General features: G+C 46.4%; 1 protein-coding gene across 11 annotated transcripts in view; it reads right to left on the minus strand.

The window, feature by feature from the left end:
• Positions 1 to 14,921, minus strand: part of Prosap (SH3 and multiple ankyrin repeat domains prosap) — a 207,351-nt gene that overhangs the window by 8,280 nt on the left and 184,150 nt on the right. For 10 of the 11 annotated variants that reach the window (XM_089561362.1, XM_089561361.1, XM_089561356.1 and 7 more), the window contains 8 exons: positions 13,868 to 14,166; positions 11,951 to 12,233; positions 7,315 to 7,584; positions 5,038 to 5,223; positions 3,092 to 3,275; positions 2,183 to 2,256; positions 1,843 to 1,967; positions 772 to 1,144 (listed from right to left, as the gene is read on the minus strand). In XM_089561362.1, coding sequence (XP_089417488.1) covers positions 772 to 1,144; positions 1,843 to 1,967; positions 2,183 to 2,256; positions 3,092 to 3,275; positions 5,038 to 5,223; positions 7,315 to 7,584; positions 11,951 to 12,233; positions 13,868 to 14,166 — 1,794 coding nt within the window. The remainder of the gene's footprint in view (positions 1 to 771; positions 1,145 to 1,842; positions 1,968 to 2,182; positions 2,257 to 3,091; positions 3,276 to 5,037; positions 5,224 to 7,314; positions 7,585 to 11,950; positions 12,234 to 13,867; positions 14,167 to 14,921) is intronic. The other variant, XM_089561355.1, reaches the window with a different exon arrangement.

The raw sequence follows: 14,921 nt of genomic DNA on the forward strand, positions 1-14,921 counted from the left end.
CTGGAAGATGTGAAGGTCATACAGTAGAGAGCCTAGTACTAGGACGATTCGCTCGGGGCTGGTGTGGGCGGGATGAAATTAAAAAAAAAGGGTGCAGGACACATGTGCCAAATATTCAGTAACGTATAAAGTGAAGCCACGCACATACGGCAAAAGGTGTGGTATGCAGGTTCTGGGAATGCTCGGTGATCGCGCGCATGGCGATGTAATACAGCGGTTGCGCTTGGCAAATGCAGTCGACCCTCTATATAAGAAAATTGTTTATTACGGAATAATGACGAATCTGCTGGGAAGCTTTGTCAACATGGGTTATAACGAAGCTACGGATATAGCGAAGTAATCGCCGGGCAATTTCAACTTCGTTATAAGGAGGCTCAACTGTAGTAAAATTTTTCTTGCTTCCTGTGTTGAGTAGAGGTTCCACATGGAATAGTCTAGGGATCCCAAAGTCCTAGACACCCACCACAATTCACCCTCTTGCATGCACCTGTACAGGTGAGAAAAAAAGGCAGGTCCTTTTCCACCTTCAGTAACCCTTCATTTAAATTGCTCTGGGAATCTGCCCAACAGAGAGTGCACAAGTTTCACCAGAGTGACCAAGAATTCTAAACAAATTAGAAACTTCCGGACTTGGGTACTGGCCAATAAAAAAATAAGCTTTCCGTTAAAGAAATAGAGCTTTTTTTCTCTCGAGAATGAGCCCACACCGCAGAGCGCTTCGCCACGAATTACGCCGGAAGGCTGCGCGCAGAAGGCCGCGCACACGCGTACCAATGTCCGTGAGTCCTGCGACCATGGACTTCGCCCTAGCCCTTCCCACGGAGAGGGTCGTCTTGGGGTCCCTCTTGGGAGGGGCTGGGGCCTTCTTCGCCGACAGCTTGCGTGGCAGCGTGGCGCACTGCCGGTACCCGCCGGCGATCGAGCCGTTGGCCTGCGGCGCCGGCGGCGTCACGGTGGGAGCCGCGCCAGCCTCCGAACCGGGCGCCGACGAGGGCGCCGAGGAGGATGTCTGCTGTGGCGGACCGGTGGCCCCCGGCACGGAGCCGGACACCGAGACCACCGTCATGGCGATCAGGTCGCCCTGCTGCCGGATGATGTTCACCACGCACTCGTGGGTCGCTTGGGACACGTCTTGCCCGTTGATCTGCGATGGGGACGCGAGAGCAGCAGGTGGCTAAGGTTGTGGTACGCGTGACATGCGCATGACTTGAAAAATTCTAAGGACGATTACGATACACCCTAAAGCGAAATTCTAGTGCAGCTCTGTAGATGTCTAAGGCTCTATAGGCTCGTTGTGTTGCTTTGCTGAGTTGTCGGTTGGCGACGATATTAGTTCGATAGTAGTATTAGTTGATGAAGACAACCGAGGTGCAATGCAAAGCGCGCTAGAATGTGTATATTAGTCCAACAGCAGTATTAGTTGAAGAAGACTATAGCTGCTTAGCATTCTGTTGGCCTCTCAGTAATCGACAAGTTCCGAACCGAAAAAAGCATTCCTAGCTCTTGTCGCCAACTTCGCAACCATGAGCAGCACACTCAGTTGTAACCTTTTGCCGTGTTTCCTAATGTACTTTGGCATGCTTTTATGTTTCGAGGTTGGAGACAGGCAACGCTAGAAAAAGACAACATTTTTACCAGTTTCCTGAAGCGAAATAAGCCAACTCCACAAGGAATCGAAGAGAAAAATCGCAGCACATCGAAACATGACTAGCTTTTGCTTGCAGGTATGATCTCAGCTGTGTTAGGAGAGCTCCTTAAGCCACGAGCATATGCTAATAGTAGCGAGGACAGTTACTACAGTTACTGCGTAGTGCCAGGACCCTTCGGCGACTGCCCACTCACCTCGAGTAGGAAATCTCCTTTCTTGAGGCCGGCAAGGTCCGCAACTCCACCTTTGTCCACGTCATCCAAGTACTGCAAGCTAGGCCAATTTTCCGTTGGCTGCCGTTCCATCAGTGGACTCGTGGCTGCGCCCAAGGACAGACACTGATAACCCAACCCCGAGCGTAGCGTGTTTATGAGCACCCTCAAAGTATGCTAGCCTCGAGACAGGATCTTTACACCCTCAACGAAGAGAAAATTTCTAGAGCGAATTTTTTCCTGCTGCACTGAATCCAATGTTCTCCGGCATGTTCTAGGGGCCTAGAAATGAAGCCTTATTTGTAGGGATCAAAGCTCTCACCTTTGACTCCTCTTAGAACGAACCCGAAACCCTTTTTGCTCCTGTGCAAGACAACCGTGCGTGGATCTCCATACCTGCAGAAAAAAAAAGAACTATATTTTAGCAATCTCTAGAATTTCATCATGATGATGCAATATGATGTAATTATGTAGAGCGATGATGATGCTGATGATGCAATAAATCGCTCAAGGGTAGCTTTGGCTTCGGTAAAGTAGCGCCGTGACAAGAAGTGTTGGCGTCTGCACAGACTCATTTTCCAAGCATTCACCCCAAAGAAGCCGAGCATGAGGTCAGAAGAAAGCTAATACCCATTAAAAACCAGTGGGCACAATTTTATGCCAATTCAAGTTCAAGTTAAGTTTTAACTCGCAATGCTTGGATGGGCATCTGTGTATGGTTAAGTGCGACACCACAGTCCTGTGTACATGTGGGCTGCACGTGCACACCAACATCTCGGTCACTTTTCACCCTCGTCAAATCTTACGTGACAGAGCGGTTCCAATGTCCAGCATGGCTAAGAGAGCGACTCAGTGGCCGGAACATTGCTGTTTTTCAAACGTTTTAGTTTTTCTTAGCGGGCTACGCGAAGGGCAACTGAGAACTCTAACGGAGTTAAGCTGGATGAATCACGCTTGGGATTCCATTCACGAAATTTGAATTCAAAATCTAGGCCTAAACTGCGGCCAGCTTCTTCAGGTTAGCAGACGACGGCGCCGCCTATGAAGAGTACACTAAGAAGATGTTAGGCCAACCCTGACCTGTACAGCTCAGTGCCCAAATGGCGTGACAGTCAGTTAGTCTGGGAAGCGTGGGACCAATCAGAGAATGATTTTATTGATGGGTCCATGGGGACGGGCAGTTCCGATAACAGAGTTCTATACATACAATGACAACTGGACAGGTACTCACATTCTCCACCGCCGCGGCAGCGTTGTAGCACCCGATGTGACTTGCATTTCTCGACGACCTTTCACGCGACCCTGGGAAGAGGAGCCCCTCATCTTGACCTCTTGGACAGCGGCGCTGGGGAACATCCCCTGTCGACCGTCTCGTGTTCGTCCTTCCAGCATACCGGTATCGCTTACTTCGGTGACTGAAAAGAAACAGAGAAAAAGCGCCAAGCAATCAAACAACTACTGTCCCAAATTTGTCCCACACCTAAAACGGAGGCACGGGATAGAACAAAAGCGAAGTGGAACATGCTGGAGAGGACATTCACACATTGCAGATGTGCTCGCGACATACGCGATAACACAGTCACTGCTGACACAAGAATAAAGGAGTAATTTCCGTTCTCATGCCAGCTTTTCTAGATGGGCTTGATCTAATAGCTGTGCTTGTACCTTTGCCAACGTTTGTTTTGCAAACGGTGATCGTCCGAAACTAGCCTGAATGCCACTAAAGCAACCTAATCAGCCGACAAGGATAAGGAAAAGAGGGGCTCGTTACGACACACACATGAAGCAAGCCAGCAGCCACTGAAGCCGAGTAAAGCATAGGGGAATGCTTCTGATTTTTATTTTTAAAGTTGATAAATGACAAATCAGTAGTGTAATCATTGTTACCTCAGAGATATGCTTAGATTGCAGAAGAAGAAACAGCTGCATGCCGCCAGTGAGATGTGAAGCCACAACCTCAGCATTTTTCGTGCAGTGCTCCACCAACTGAGCTGCTACGGCAGCTATACAGTCTTCTACTTTTTAAGGTATTTATTTTGCATGTAACCAAACCTCTAGGAGTGTTCACCAGCGCCAACCTCAACCATAGCAGTGGACTTAGGAGCTCCCTGATAAACTGCAAATGCCACGTAGAATGTGTTCGAATGGCGAGAGAGGCATCCGGGAGAGAACTCTTCCAGCTCCTTCTGACATCAAGACTGCTAGAACCGGGACCCAGGTAAAGCTATTTAGCATACAAGGCTAAGGAAACGAAAGGCTCCTTATGACGCACAGTCACAGGGGAATGTTTCTATTGTTACTTTTATTTGCGGTGTTGATCAATGACGTTGACGGTTGATGAATGGTGTTAAACAACCCACATGCTTAGGCACACCATTAAGCGGAATGCGAAGCTAGTTTTTCTTTTTTGCAGACTTTTTATTCAAAGCGATTAGCTAAGGTTCGCGCAAAAATGTGTCGACTATTACCGTAGAAATCACACACGTTTTATAGAGTGTCATTAAAACAGGTTCCTAAATGTACCTGTATAAGGTTCCTGACCATCCATTCTCACTGTCGCCTTTGACACTTCCTTATTACCCCGTGCGGCTGCGAAATGGAACGACATGTTAAATGACAACACTGCAGACATATGCTATCCATGCTTTGCTAAAAATACTGCTTATATTTCATTGTGCTCAACACAACTACGAGATCCCTAACAACTGAGCCGCGGTGGCTCAGTGGTTATGGTGCTCGGCTGCTGACCAGAAAGACGCGGGTTCGATCCCGGCCGCGGCGATTGAATTTCTTTGGAGGAGAAATTCTAGAGGCCCGTGTACTGTGCGATGTCAGTGCACGTTAAAGAACCCCAGGTGGTCGAAATTTCCGGAGCCCTCCACAACGGCGTCTCTCATAGCCTTAGTCGCTTTGGGACGTTAAACCCCATAAAAACCAAACCAAAACCTTTTTCCAACCCATCACTCACGCAATGCATATCACGGGGACAAATTAAATTAAATAATTGAACTGCCCATCAACGAGAAGGCAAAAGCGATCTTTTAGCCATCTACCTCACCTGCTGCGACCATAAGCGCCAGAATGCCCCGTGCTTAGTCTTTCATGACGTCCTCTGAAGCTACATATAAGTATTCGCAAGCTGGAGGCAAGCAACTGCCGGTGGACAGGAACCCTCACCTTGGACGATGTCACCCGGGTTGAGGGACAGGTGGCCCTGGAGCGGGCTCTGGTACTCGGAGACGCAGACGCAGGTGGTGCCCACCGTGATCACTTCGGGAGTGTCGGAACTGTCCGTGCTCGAGTCACAGCTGTGCGCGCTGTTGCTCGTACAGACACCCGATGATTCGCTTGTGGCGCTCTTGTCTGCGGGTTGCGCAGCGACAACACAAGCAGTGAGGGCCATAGAACGGGATGGGAAAAACTTCGAGCGACCACTGCATCGCAGATCAACAAGGGAGCTTGAAGTATGCACTTGCAAGAAACGCAAAGTTGAGAAATCAAAAGCTCAAATGAACAAAGGCATGATGACCCATTATGACAATTAAGATACTCTGCGCATTTATCATTTCAGATTTTATTTCCGTAGTTCATATTTTGTTTGCGCAACACCGTCAGAGTCATTGTCCAGGAGGAAGCCAACAACGATACTGCGTCAAACACGCAGATAGCGAAGAATTTCAGACTTGAAAACCTACATCCCGAAAACCACCATTATATAAACCGAATGCATACTTCCGTTAAATCACACTGGCTCAAAATTTCCCCCACTCTAGTTAAAGGTCAACACAATTTAGAGGCAGCAGTCAAGACTAGTCCTTGATAGAACTGAAGACAGAAACGTAAGTCAGGATTATGTGCTGGCACTGCCTTAAGTTCATTGCTGCACAGTAACACCGCACAAGACATTGACAAAGAAGCGTAAATATGCACCCTTCTCCATCGTCAAGAGAATTCATCTTGTACCTGTGCAGCGATGTTTTGCACGCAACGTTGACAAACAACTTTTATGCCCATCAGTTCACTGCACGTAAAGCACCACATACGTTTTGAAAACTTAAAACCAAATTTCATGCGCACATTCAATCGCATGCATACTGTTGGACATTTGGGGTGCAGAAACCAAGCAAAACGCTCTCCAAACTGGCATCTCAGAACGGGCACACTGAGAGCGCCAAACTGTGGCGACCACCGTGCAGAAACTGAAGCAACAAAGATATCTCCACAGACAATCACCAAACACAGAAAGATCTTTTAGAATACTGAAAAAAAATCATTTGAACAAAATATTCGATGCCCCATTGTATAAATAGCAAAGTTTATAAATTATCAGTCTGTTTTACGAAGAGCCGCCTTCTTCACGCCTATTCATAAACCCTATCAAGTTCCCTTTCTATACACGCCTTGGTCAAATCCTACTCTAATTAAGCGTAGCATGTGCCGCTGATCATTTAGGAGCACAAAACCTTCTCGGTAATTCTCACAGAGAAAAGTGCTTCTTCAACAGAAAAATAGAAACAGTGAGAAAAAACTATCTTCCCAGCTTGTCCAAGATTTTAGACCCCAATATTGGGATGTGGTTGCTGTCTGCATTACAATATTGCACTATAATATAATCCTGCCATATCCTATTCCCCATTTCAGCATAATGTGGCCACAAAGGCAACATGCTTCAGCATTTTTTCTGTTAACTAATAGACACGACGACGAAAACGATGAATATTAGCATCTTGGTACAATTTAGCAGGCACACAGTTTACTACACAGGGCTAGAGCTTCAGTTCTATTGGCAATGATAAAACGCGGTTTAATTTCTAGCACACTGGCTCCCGTGTCCCATCCTTTATTACACCACCATATCGAGAGGCCACAAAAGCACATGCTTGAGCATTTCATCTGCCTTAAACCAGGCAGCCCAAACTGTGCTGTCAGATGGTCTTTAGCTCACAATGCAACACTAAACACAGCATATCTATGACTTCACTGAAATGTGTTACTGCCGAGTACACCAGGAAACTGTTCACAGGTGTTCACATTGCCGTTCACGAAAAACAAGCACGACCTCATCCTTCTTCGATGGCACCAAGAAAAGCAAGAGCTCTATTCTCTTCAGCCAATTCTCAAGACTTCTCTCACAGGCCTACTTTCCTAAGCCTTCTCTCAAAAGACTACTTTGCTAAGCCTTCTCTCATAGGCCTACTTCGCTAAGCCTTCTCTCATAGGCCTACTTTCTTAAGCCTTCTCTCATAGGCCTACTTTCCTAAGCCTTCTCTCATAGGCCTGTTTTTCCTAAGCCTTCTCTCATAAGCCTACTTTCCTAAGCCTTCACTCATAGGCCTACTTTGCTAAGCCTTCTTTCGTGGGCCTACTTTCTTAAGCCTAACCCCCCATCGAGCCCCTTCGGGACGCCAGCGAACAGAGCGCAGAGGAAGAGGCAGCGGCGAATGGAGAACCCACCGGTGGCCGAAGAGGCCGCCGTGCCCGAGCTGCCCTCGCTGTCGTCGGCGTTCGCGTGCGACGCGGCCGAGGAAGAGGCCATGGACGAGGCCTCCGACGCGGTGGACGCGGCCGACGAGAAGGGGGGCAGCGACCGATTCGATGGGCACGGCGACGGCGGCTTGGCGCCCAGCACCACAAGCTCCAGCCTCGGGTCGCTGTGCGTGCGACTCAGGGCGGCGCTGCTGGCCCTCCGCCGAGGGTTGTACGTCGGCGGTTCGCGGTACGGCACTGCGCCACACACACACCACAACACACCACACCATATCGGACCAGCCCGACTCAGGTGGCGTCCCCTGTGCACATGCTCTAGCACTACTCACAGCTACTCACTACTTCTACGTATATGATCCGCATGAGTTTCTAGTGATGAACAAGTGTTACGTAGGTGTTGGAGAGGTGTGGGCTGTACGCATGCGAGCCTCTTTTGAAAGTAAATAGGCCACTTAGCGCGCATCAGAAGAACGGTCGTCAGGCCGCGTTATGGTACCTTACTGAATGCACCCTGATGTTCGAAAGCTGACATGTTTTCTGTTTTCTTGGAAGAACAAATAGTCCACAAGCGCCCTCTGGCTGCCGGTCAACACTGGACAGCAGCGATGAAATAAGCAAAAAAATGTATCTCAGCAAAAAGCGCCCGACACTGTGACAACCGTGTGCTACAACACACCGCTAAGCCTAACAGTGAGGATTGGCTGATACCAGGCCCTAACTGCTAAAGTTAACTTCATCCCAGTATAGGACTCATGCAGGAGGTGATAAAACAAGAATGGTATTTTGTCGTCTTTTTTTTTTCGCCTTTCCTTCGTCGTTTCGGCGCCTCCAAGTTCTTGCTAGTACAACTACCGACCACTCGGCGCGGCAAACAGCCCGAGTTGAATAGAATCAAGAGGAAACAATCGTTCCATTATGTCATCCTTGTTCCGCCTTTTGGATTAGCCTGCTCCATGCTTGTTCAGCCCTGCTAAACAAGCTCCCCTCCTAGCGCAAGGGTTGTTTGTTCCATGCGCCCGATGCTATGTTGCACGTTGGAACCTAGCTGCGCCAAGCTGATTGACTAGGTTCAGGCCTGAATAGAATCTCGCACGATCAAGTATGAATGGCCTTGTAATGAAAGGGAATGCAACGTAAGTATGCAGTTCGGCCTGCTAGGCGCAACCAGCACCTGTTGTCGAATATCATCCTCACATAGCATGAAGCAGATCAGTTAACGTCCTCCTCAGTATGACACAAGTCTTAGCGTTAGACCAAAGGCTCAGCTAGGCTGAATAAGCCTCGTTGCCAACCGTGCCCGCACCCTTTGTGCGCATGCGCGAATTACAGCGAACTACACCACTACGTTCCGCCGTACAACGTTGACAGACTGGCCGCCCTCTAGCTGTCAAGAATTTATACAACGTCGGGAGAGGCAAAGAACTCATAATTTTCTGCCCTCTTAAATCCTATCTATCCATGCTCTCAGAGGCCTGCGAACTTTCAAAAGATAATGCAGTTGTGTCTCTGGTTAGGCGCCTTCAAAACGACCAATATATTAATGCTGGATAAGCTTACAAGGGATAAGTGCTTCAGTTTCCGCACCTGCTGCTTCACTAAAGATGCCTTCCCGAAATAAAGCTGAAACTGCAGTCTGCAGAAACTTTGACAAGTTTGCAACTTAAATTTGCACACCTTGCGCAAGCAGACAGGTCTCACTAAAAATGTATTCTCTAGAGACACAACATGACGACAGCATGTTCTTGTGCCAGTGCTATGAGGCTATTTTGTCGTCTGCTTTAAACATTTCCTTTTTTACTTGTGCATATTACTTGTGCTTATGTTCCATGCATAGACACCAACGCGTTTTCGATGTTCAGCAGTGAAACCGTCAATTCAAACCGTGTAGCCATAAACTTTTTCCGAAGGGGTGGGAGTTGTTTGAGTAGGACTCTCAAATTATAGGTCTGATGAGGTGGAAGCTTTGTTTAGTGCTGAGTTCGAGGTCGCGGTGGAGGGCTCCTCAGCCAAGTTATTACCACGTAAATGTACCTTTGACGTTTAGTAGCACGCATCGTCAGTATTAAATCATATATGCTCCTTTTTCTAATACTATTTGGTGCTCAAAATTACGCATACAAAGCAACAAGAACGACGCAGAGTAAGAATAATCGAGATGTAGAAATTTCTATGAGATACATAACTTGTTTTAACGACTGAACAGAGTAGATGAAGTAGCGCTAAAAACATTCATTTTTGAAAGCGAATCATGCTCCGTGAACATTACAGAGTGCGGGTAGAGGTAAAAAGCATAATAGTGGTTGTTCTCTTTACATCAGGATTTGGTCGATATATGGAAGCACCAAAGCTAATCAGTTTTTGCTGATTGTATGTAAATGAGTCACAAAGATGCGAAAAACTTCACAAGACAAACATTTAAATGTGATACACATAAAATGTGATATATACGGGCTGTAAATTTATCTACCACCAATTAAAAGCTTTGTGCTAAAATCCGCATAGCAAAAACGAAATCATGAGCACCTTAGCTTCCCAATCTACCTATGTAATGTTCTAGCTTTATGAAGTATTTCAGAACAATGTTTAACTTCGAGAGAAGTTTGACACGAACAAATCTATGTGCCAAACAATTTTGGTATGGTTCCCACTGGACCCGTTTCATTTCACCCACTGCATGCTCTTCTGTGTGTATTAAGTGAGAACAAAATGCTGATAAGAAGCCGGTCAGATGTGCTCTATCAAAGCTCACTTCTTGGGCAACTACTGCACTAAATCATCAATCGGCAAAATAAAGATATGCTGTTAACTTACTTAAGCAATGTCCCCGTCAAACTTCACAGATGCTTACAGATTCTTAAATGGCAAGAATCTAACAACGAAAATGTATTTGTTTCTCCAGATGAGTGACATTTCTCTAATCAGAGAAAACTGTTGTTTGACTTATGACCTACTTCTAGCCAGAAAACAAAGCCTCGCAGGCATTAAAATACACTATATCGAGTCTATACATACTAAAATCTTGCATTTCCTCACAGCACAATAAATGCTAATTGTTGGCAGCAAACACATTAAGAAAGATTCTAAATATTTTCCCAAAATGAAAAGTACTGCACATTTACACACACATAGAAAAAGATATGATACATACTACTAAGCAACTGCATTGAAAATTAAGCAATTGTTTCTTTTCATTGTTCCCAAAACATTATTCTATATCACTTGCATTCATCACAAAATATTAAACCCATTTAGCAGATGATGATGATAAGTGCTTCTAGTGATGAGTTTCTTATACAGAACATGTGTCATTATTTGCATAGTTCTTTTTCCATCTATGCTAAAGTGCTTGTACTACATTTTTAATGAGGTGGTTTGTATAAATTCAGCCTGTCTTCTGCAGGACTTCATGTGAAACACCACGAACTAAAGAAGTACTCTTTAAATGGTAGCTTCCAAAATTTTTATTAATTCAAAACTACGAGTTTCAGTGCTCTGTCTACTCCCATTATGCAATGTAAATAGATTTAAGGGTCATTTCACATTAATAAAATTTTCGTGACCATCAGTATCAATCAAATTCAGTTCACACCTTCTCAGTGAGCAACTTTATAGGTATTCTACATAACCTCTTTCAGCAAGATTCATTATCTTCTCAGCCAGATGCACAAAAAGAGCTAGGTATGATCTGCCATACCAGAGCCCTCCTAGTAAATATGTACTTTAGAAATCATAAGACTTCTCATAATAGTCATAAGAATTATCATAAGATTTATATAATACCATCATCCCTTCAGGTTTTTTTTATTGCAAACAAAAAGAAAAAATGACGAATGAAGCATAAATCTTTTAATATCCCAGAGCATGCATTTTTGTGGGAACATACGTGCCCCATGAAAAGAAACAAATACATCAAGGGCATGCATATCGTGCATCGTTCATAATGTGTGCAGTAATGAAGATGAGAACATTCAATGCAAGACTACTTGTTCTGCTTAAGGAGACAGTTAATGGCCCCTTCCACTTCTGTGTAAAGTTACTGAACACCATCCATGCCTGTTCACAATTCCTGTCTGTTTGTGGAATACCCTGCTCACAACACCAAAGTTGAATCCACATCAATTTGGATACTTTATGAAAACATCCAAAAACAAATTTTGCCTTTCATATTGCTAACCTGACAGTTTGGAACATGGTGTAAGCTTGAATGAACTATGTACGACCTGGAAAAAATATTTCAAAGAGCCTAATGTGGATATGACCTCTCTGTTATGTGATCAACTGTCACAAGTTTTGCCAAGGTCACGAGAAGCGTCCTTTTAATTTATAGTGACTGTACATTTCAGAATTTTCTCTTTAAATTTTTTTAAAACCCTAACCCACACGTTGCCTAGGTCCCCGATAACTAGGCCTAACAGTCATCGGAGCCAAGCTGTTCCTCCTGGCAGAAGCAAGAGCCTTGCACTAAATGGTGGCAAAGCTCGCGACAAAAGACAACAGGCAATGAAGTGAAAACGGCGAATAATGGTGGAGATGTGCAATGTGCACGAAATGGATGTGTGGGAGAAGATGCGACCAGAGAGTGACTCGATTGGATGACACGCACCGACGTCCTCGGGCTTGTGGTTCCGGATGACGTCGGCCAGCCCGAGGTTTCCGGCGATCACGGCGACCTGGTAAGGGTTCTGGTTGGCGTAGTTGAGGGCGGCCGGATCGGCCCCCCGGAACAGCAGCACCCTTGCGCAGCTCTCCCGGTCGTTGACGGCGCACACGTGCAGCGGCGTGTTGCCGCTTGCGTTGCGCGCGTTCATGTCCGCCCCGTAGAACAGCAGCTGCTCCAGGTGCTGAACCAGCCCGTGCTTGCACGCCTGGTGCACCTCTTGCCAGCCCTGGGCCACGACAGAGAAAAATAGAGGGGTGTTGTCTTCCATTATTCTTTCTTTCCTCAATCACATGGTAATGTATGATACAAGCGCTAGGAGACGGGGACTAAATAGACACCTTTGGCACACCGTGTACCGTGTTACCGTTACCGGAGTACCGGCAGACCGCCCACCGCCACTGAGCACGCACTGATTGGTCCTGATGCTGCAGGCGCACTCGCAGCTGCCGAGTAGCTGGCGCCATCTGGCGCCGTCAAGGTGATTTGAGCATGCGCAGTGGCTGCGCACAGACTCCTGGTACTGGTAACGGTAACACGGTACACGGCATGCCAAAGGTGTTTAATGACGAGTTAGACGCCACGAGTGCTGGTGCCTCCATCGTTGCTGGTGTCTACGCTCTCTTTATTTAGTCTTCGTCTGTTAGCGCTACTAAAGCAGCGCTAGTTAGCTGCGTTATGTGTTTTATGACGCAAATCTGTTGTGGAATGAACTTCTGACTTGGGCTGTTGAAGGCCAGGATGCTGATAATTTTGAACAATCCTGAGACGCATATTTTACAGTATCGAATGACTAATGTCGATGCATTTCTTTCTTTGTATGTGTCCTTATTTGCCAGGCCTCGCCTGTGAAGGCCAGTAAGAGGACCACATACAAAGACACAATCCTCAACATTCGGTGGGCACAGTAACAAATAAATTAATATAAATAATGTTACGAAACTAATGCCAGCTTAGGGTATATCGAGCATGCAAATGATTTTGTGCGAGTAGCAAAGCCGCGATTGTTATGATTTGGGACGCCCTGAACGCTCAACTGCAAAGCTTCAGGGAAATTCAGAACATCACGACATCACTGTTGGCATTCCAAGTACAAGCACTCTACTCTAAAGCCAGATAGTCATTAATAAACTGCAGGTAATTTAAAGGCAATAACAAAGCATTTGCTACACAAGGCTTGGCTCAACTACAGAAACACCCCGAAAAGCATGAACGCCAGCATTACCGTTCAGATTGAAGAAGGACAGGCGCTCTGGTCCGTAAACAAAGTTCAGTACTCCGCGTGACGTAAATGAGAAAGCAATTTCGGCAATTGCTGATTGAAATTGCACCAAGTAACCACGTACGGGACTCTCCGCTATGAAAAGGAACAGTCGGTTTTCATGAAAACAAATTTCTTGGCTATTTCTCCGTTAAAGTTGAAAATTCTCCTAAAAAATGGTTTACAGACAGTGTATATACTTCTTATAGACTCTATCGCCTTCCTATAGATATTTTCTTTTGTTTATTAACAGTCTATAGACTATCTATCCACAAAATACTACTAAAAGTATATAGTCCTAAATCTATAGATTGTGTATAGACTGTCTATAGCATTTGAATTGCCTATATACTGTTCTCTAGGATTAGTCTATAGACTTTATAGACAGAAGTTTATGGAAAGTCTATAGACTGTCTAAAATTGTTTTTGTAAGGGTGAATTCTGAACACTATACGCCACGAGGGAAACTAGTTAGAAAGCAGTACGAATTGTGCTTGTGACGCATAATTATGGAGTAATCACTAATTTAGCGCTCAAACATTGTTCCCTTTCACACTGGAGGTACCTCTTATTTAAGCCATAACCACGAATGTCCAATGCACCTGAGGATCGGCGACTCCAGGCAGCGCGTGGTCGTGTAGCAGCGTCTCGGCGAGCTGTGGGTCGGCGTTCCACAGGACGGTGTAGTAGAGCGGCGTCAGTCCCCGGGCGTCCTTGTAGTTTGGCGACGCGCCCAGGTCGAGCAGGGTCTTGAGGGCCTCCAGGTTGTTCTTCTCCACGGCACGATGCAGCGCCGTCCGCCCGTCCTTGGTGCGGTAGTCGAGCAGCGCCCCTCCGTTCACCAGCGCGATGATCACCTTGCTGGGGCTCTTGAGGCCAGACGCCAGAGTCAGCGGAGTCTCTGCGCACCGTGTGTGCGTGTTGTAGCAGTCATCAGCTTCACAATCACGGGGCCGGGATTACTAGTTGAACTAACCAAAACCCCTTCGTTTTTGATAACAGCAGTACCCGCAATCATGCTCGCGAACTAGGTATTCACTTATGGAGATGACGAGTGACATCAACCCGGGAGTACTTGCAGAAGTAGCCGCCGTTCCTTTTCAGAAATTTTACGAACACTCGCACTCAGAAGTTTTGCTATTTATGTAAGCGACGCACCACACACCCTGAACACAAAGAAGTAAAAAGAGAATAAGACGTCCTCTAGGGCACTCCCTTACACCCTTCTTACTCCCATATAGGCGTATTTGCGTTTAGAGTGCTGCAGGAGTCACAGTGGCTTACGACAATAAGTGCCTGTTCCCTCATCAACGCTAAACGCTACCCGCTTAACGATATTCCTTTATTCGCGCAAGACTCCTAAACGGCCAGTCAAGGCCATCTTGCTCCTGAAGCGATGACGTCACGCTCAGCTTTCCTCCTTCCAAGCAAGCGTGGACGTTTTATGGATTCGTACACGAATGCCCACGAAAACTTATTACATCCTTCGCGCTAAAGCTGACGTGTCTCAGCAGACATCTTTATCATACCATGTACCGTTTTACCGTTACCGGAGTGCCGGGAGCCCGCCCACCTCCGGTGAGCACGCGCTGATTGGTCCCGATGCTGCAGGCGCGCGCGCAGCTGCCTAAAGTCACTGGAACTCTGAAAGTACCG

The sequence above is a fragment of the Amblyomma mixtum genome, chromosome 9 (assembly GCF_055824585.1).
Source record: "Amblyomma mixtum isolate Tamu chromosome 9, ASM5582458v1, whole genome shotgun sequence".
Classification (NCBI taxonomy): Eukaryota; Metazoa; Arthropoda; class Arachnida; order Ixodida; family Ixodidae; genus Amblyomma; species Amblyomma mixtum.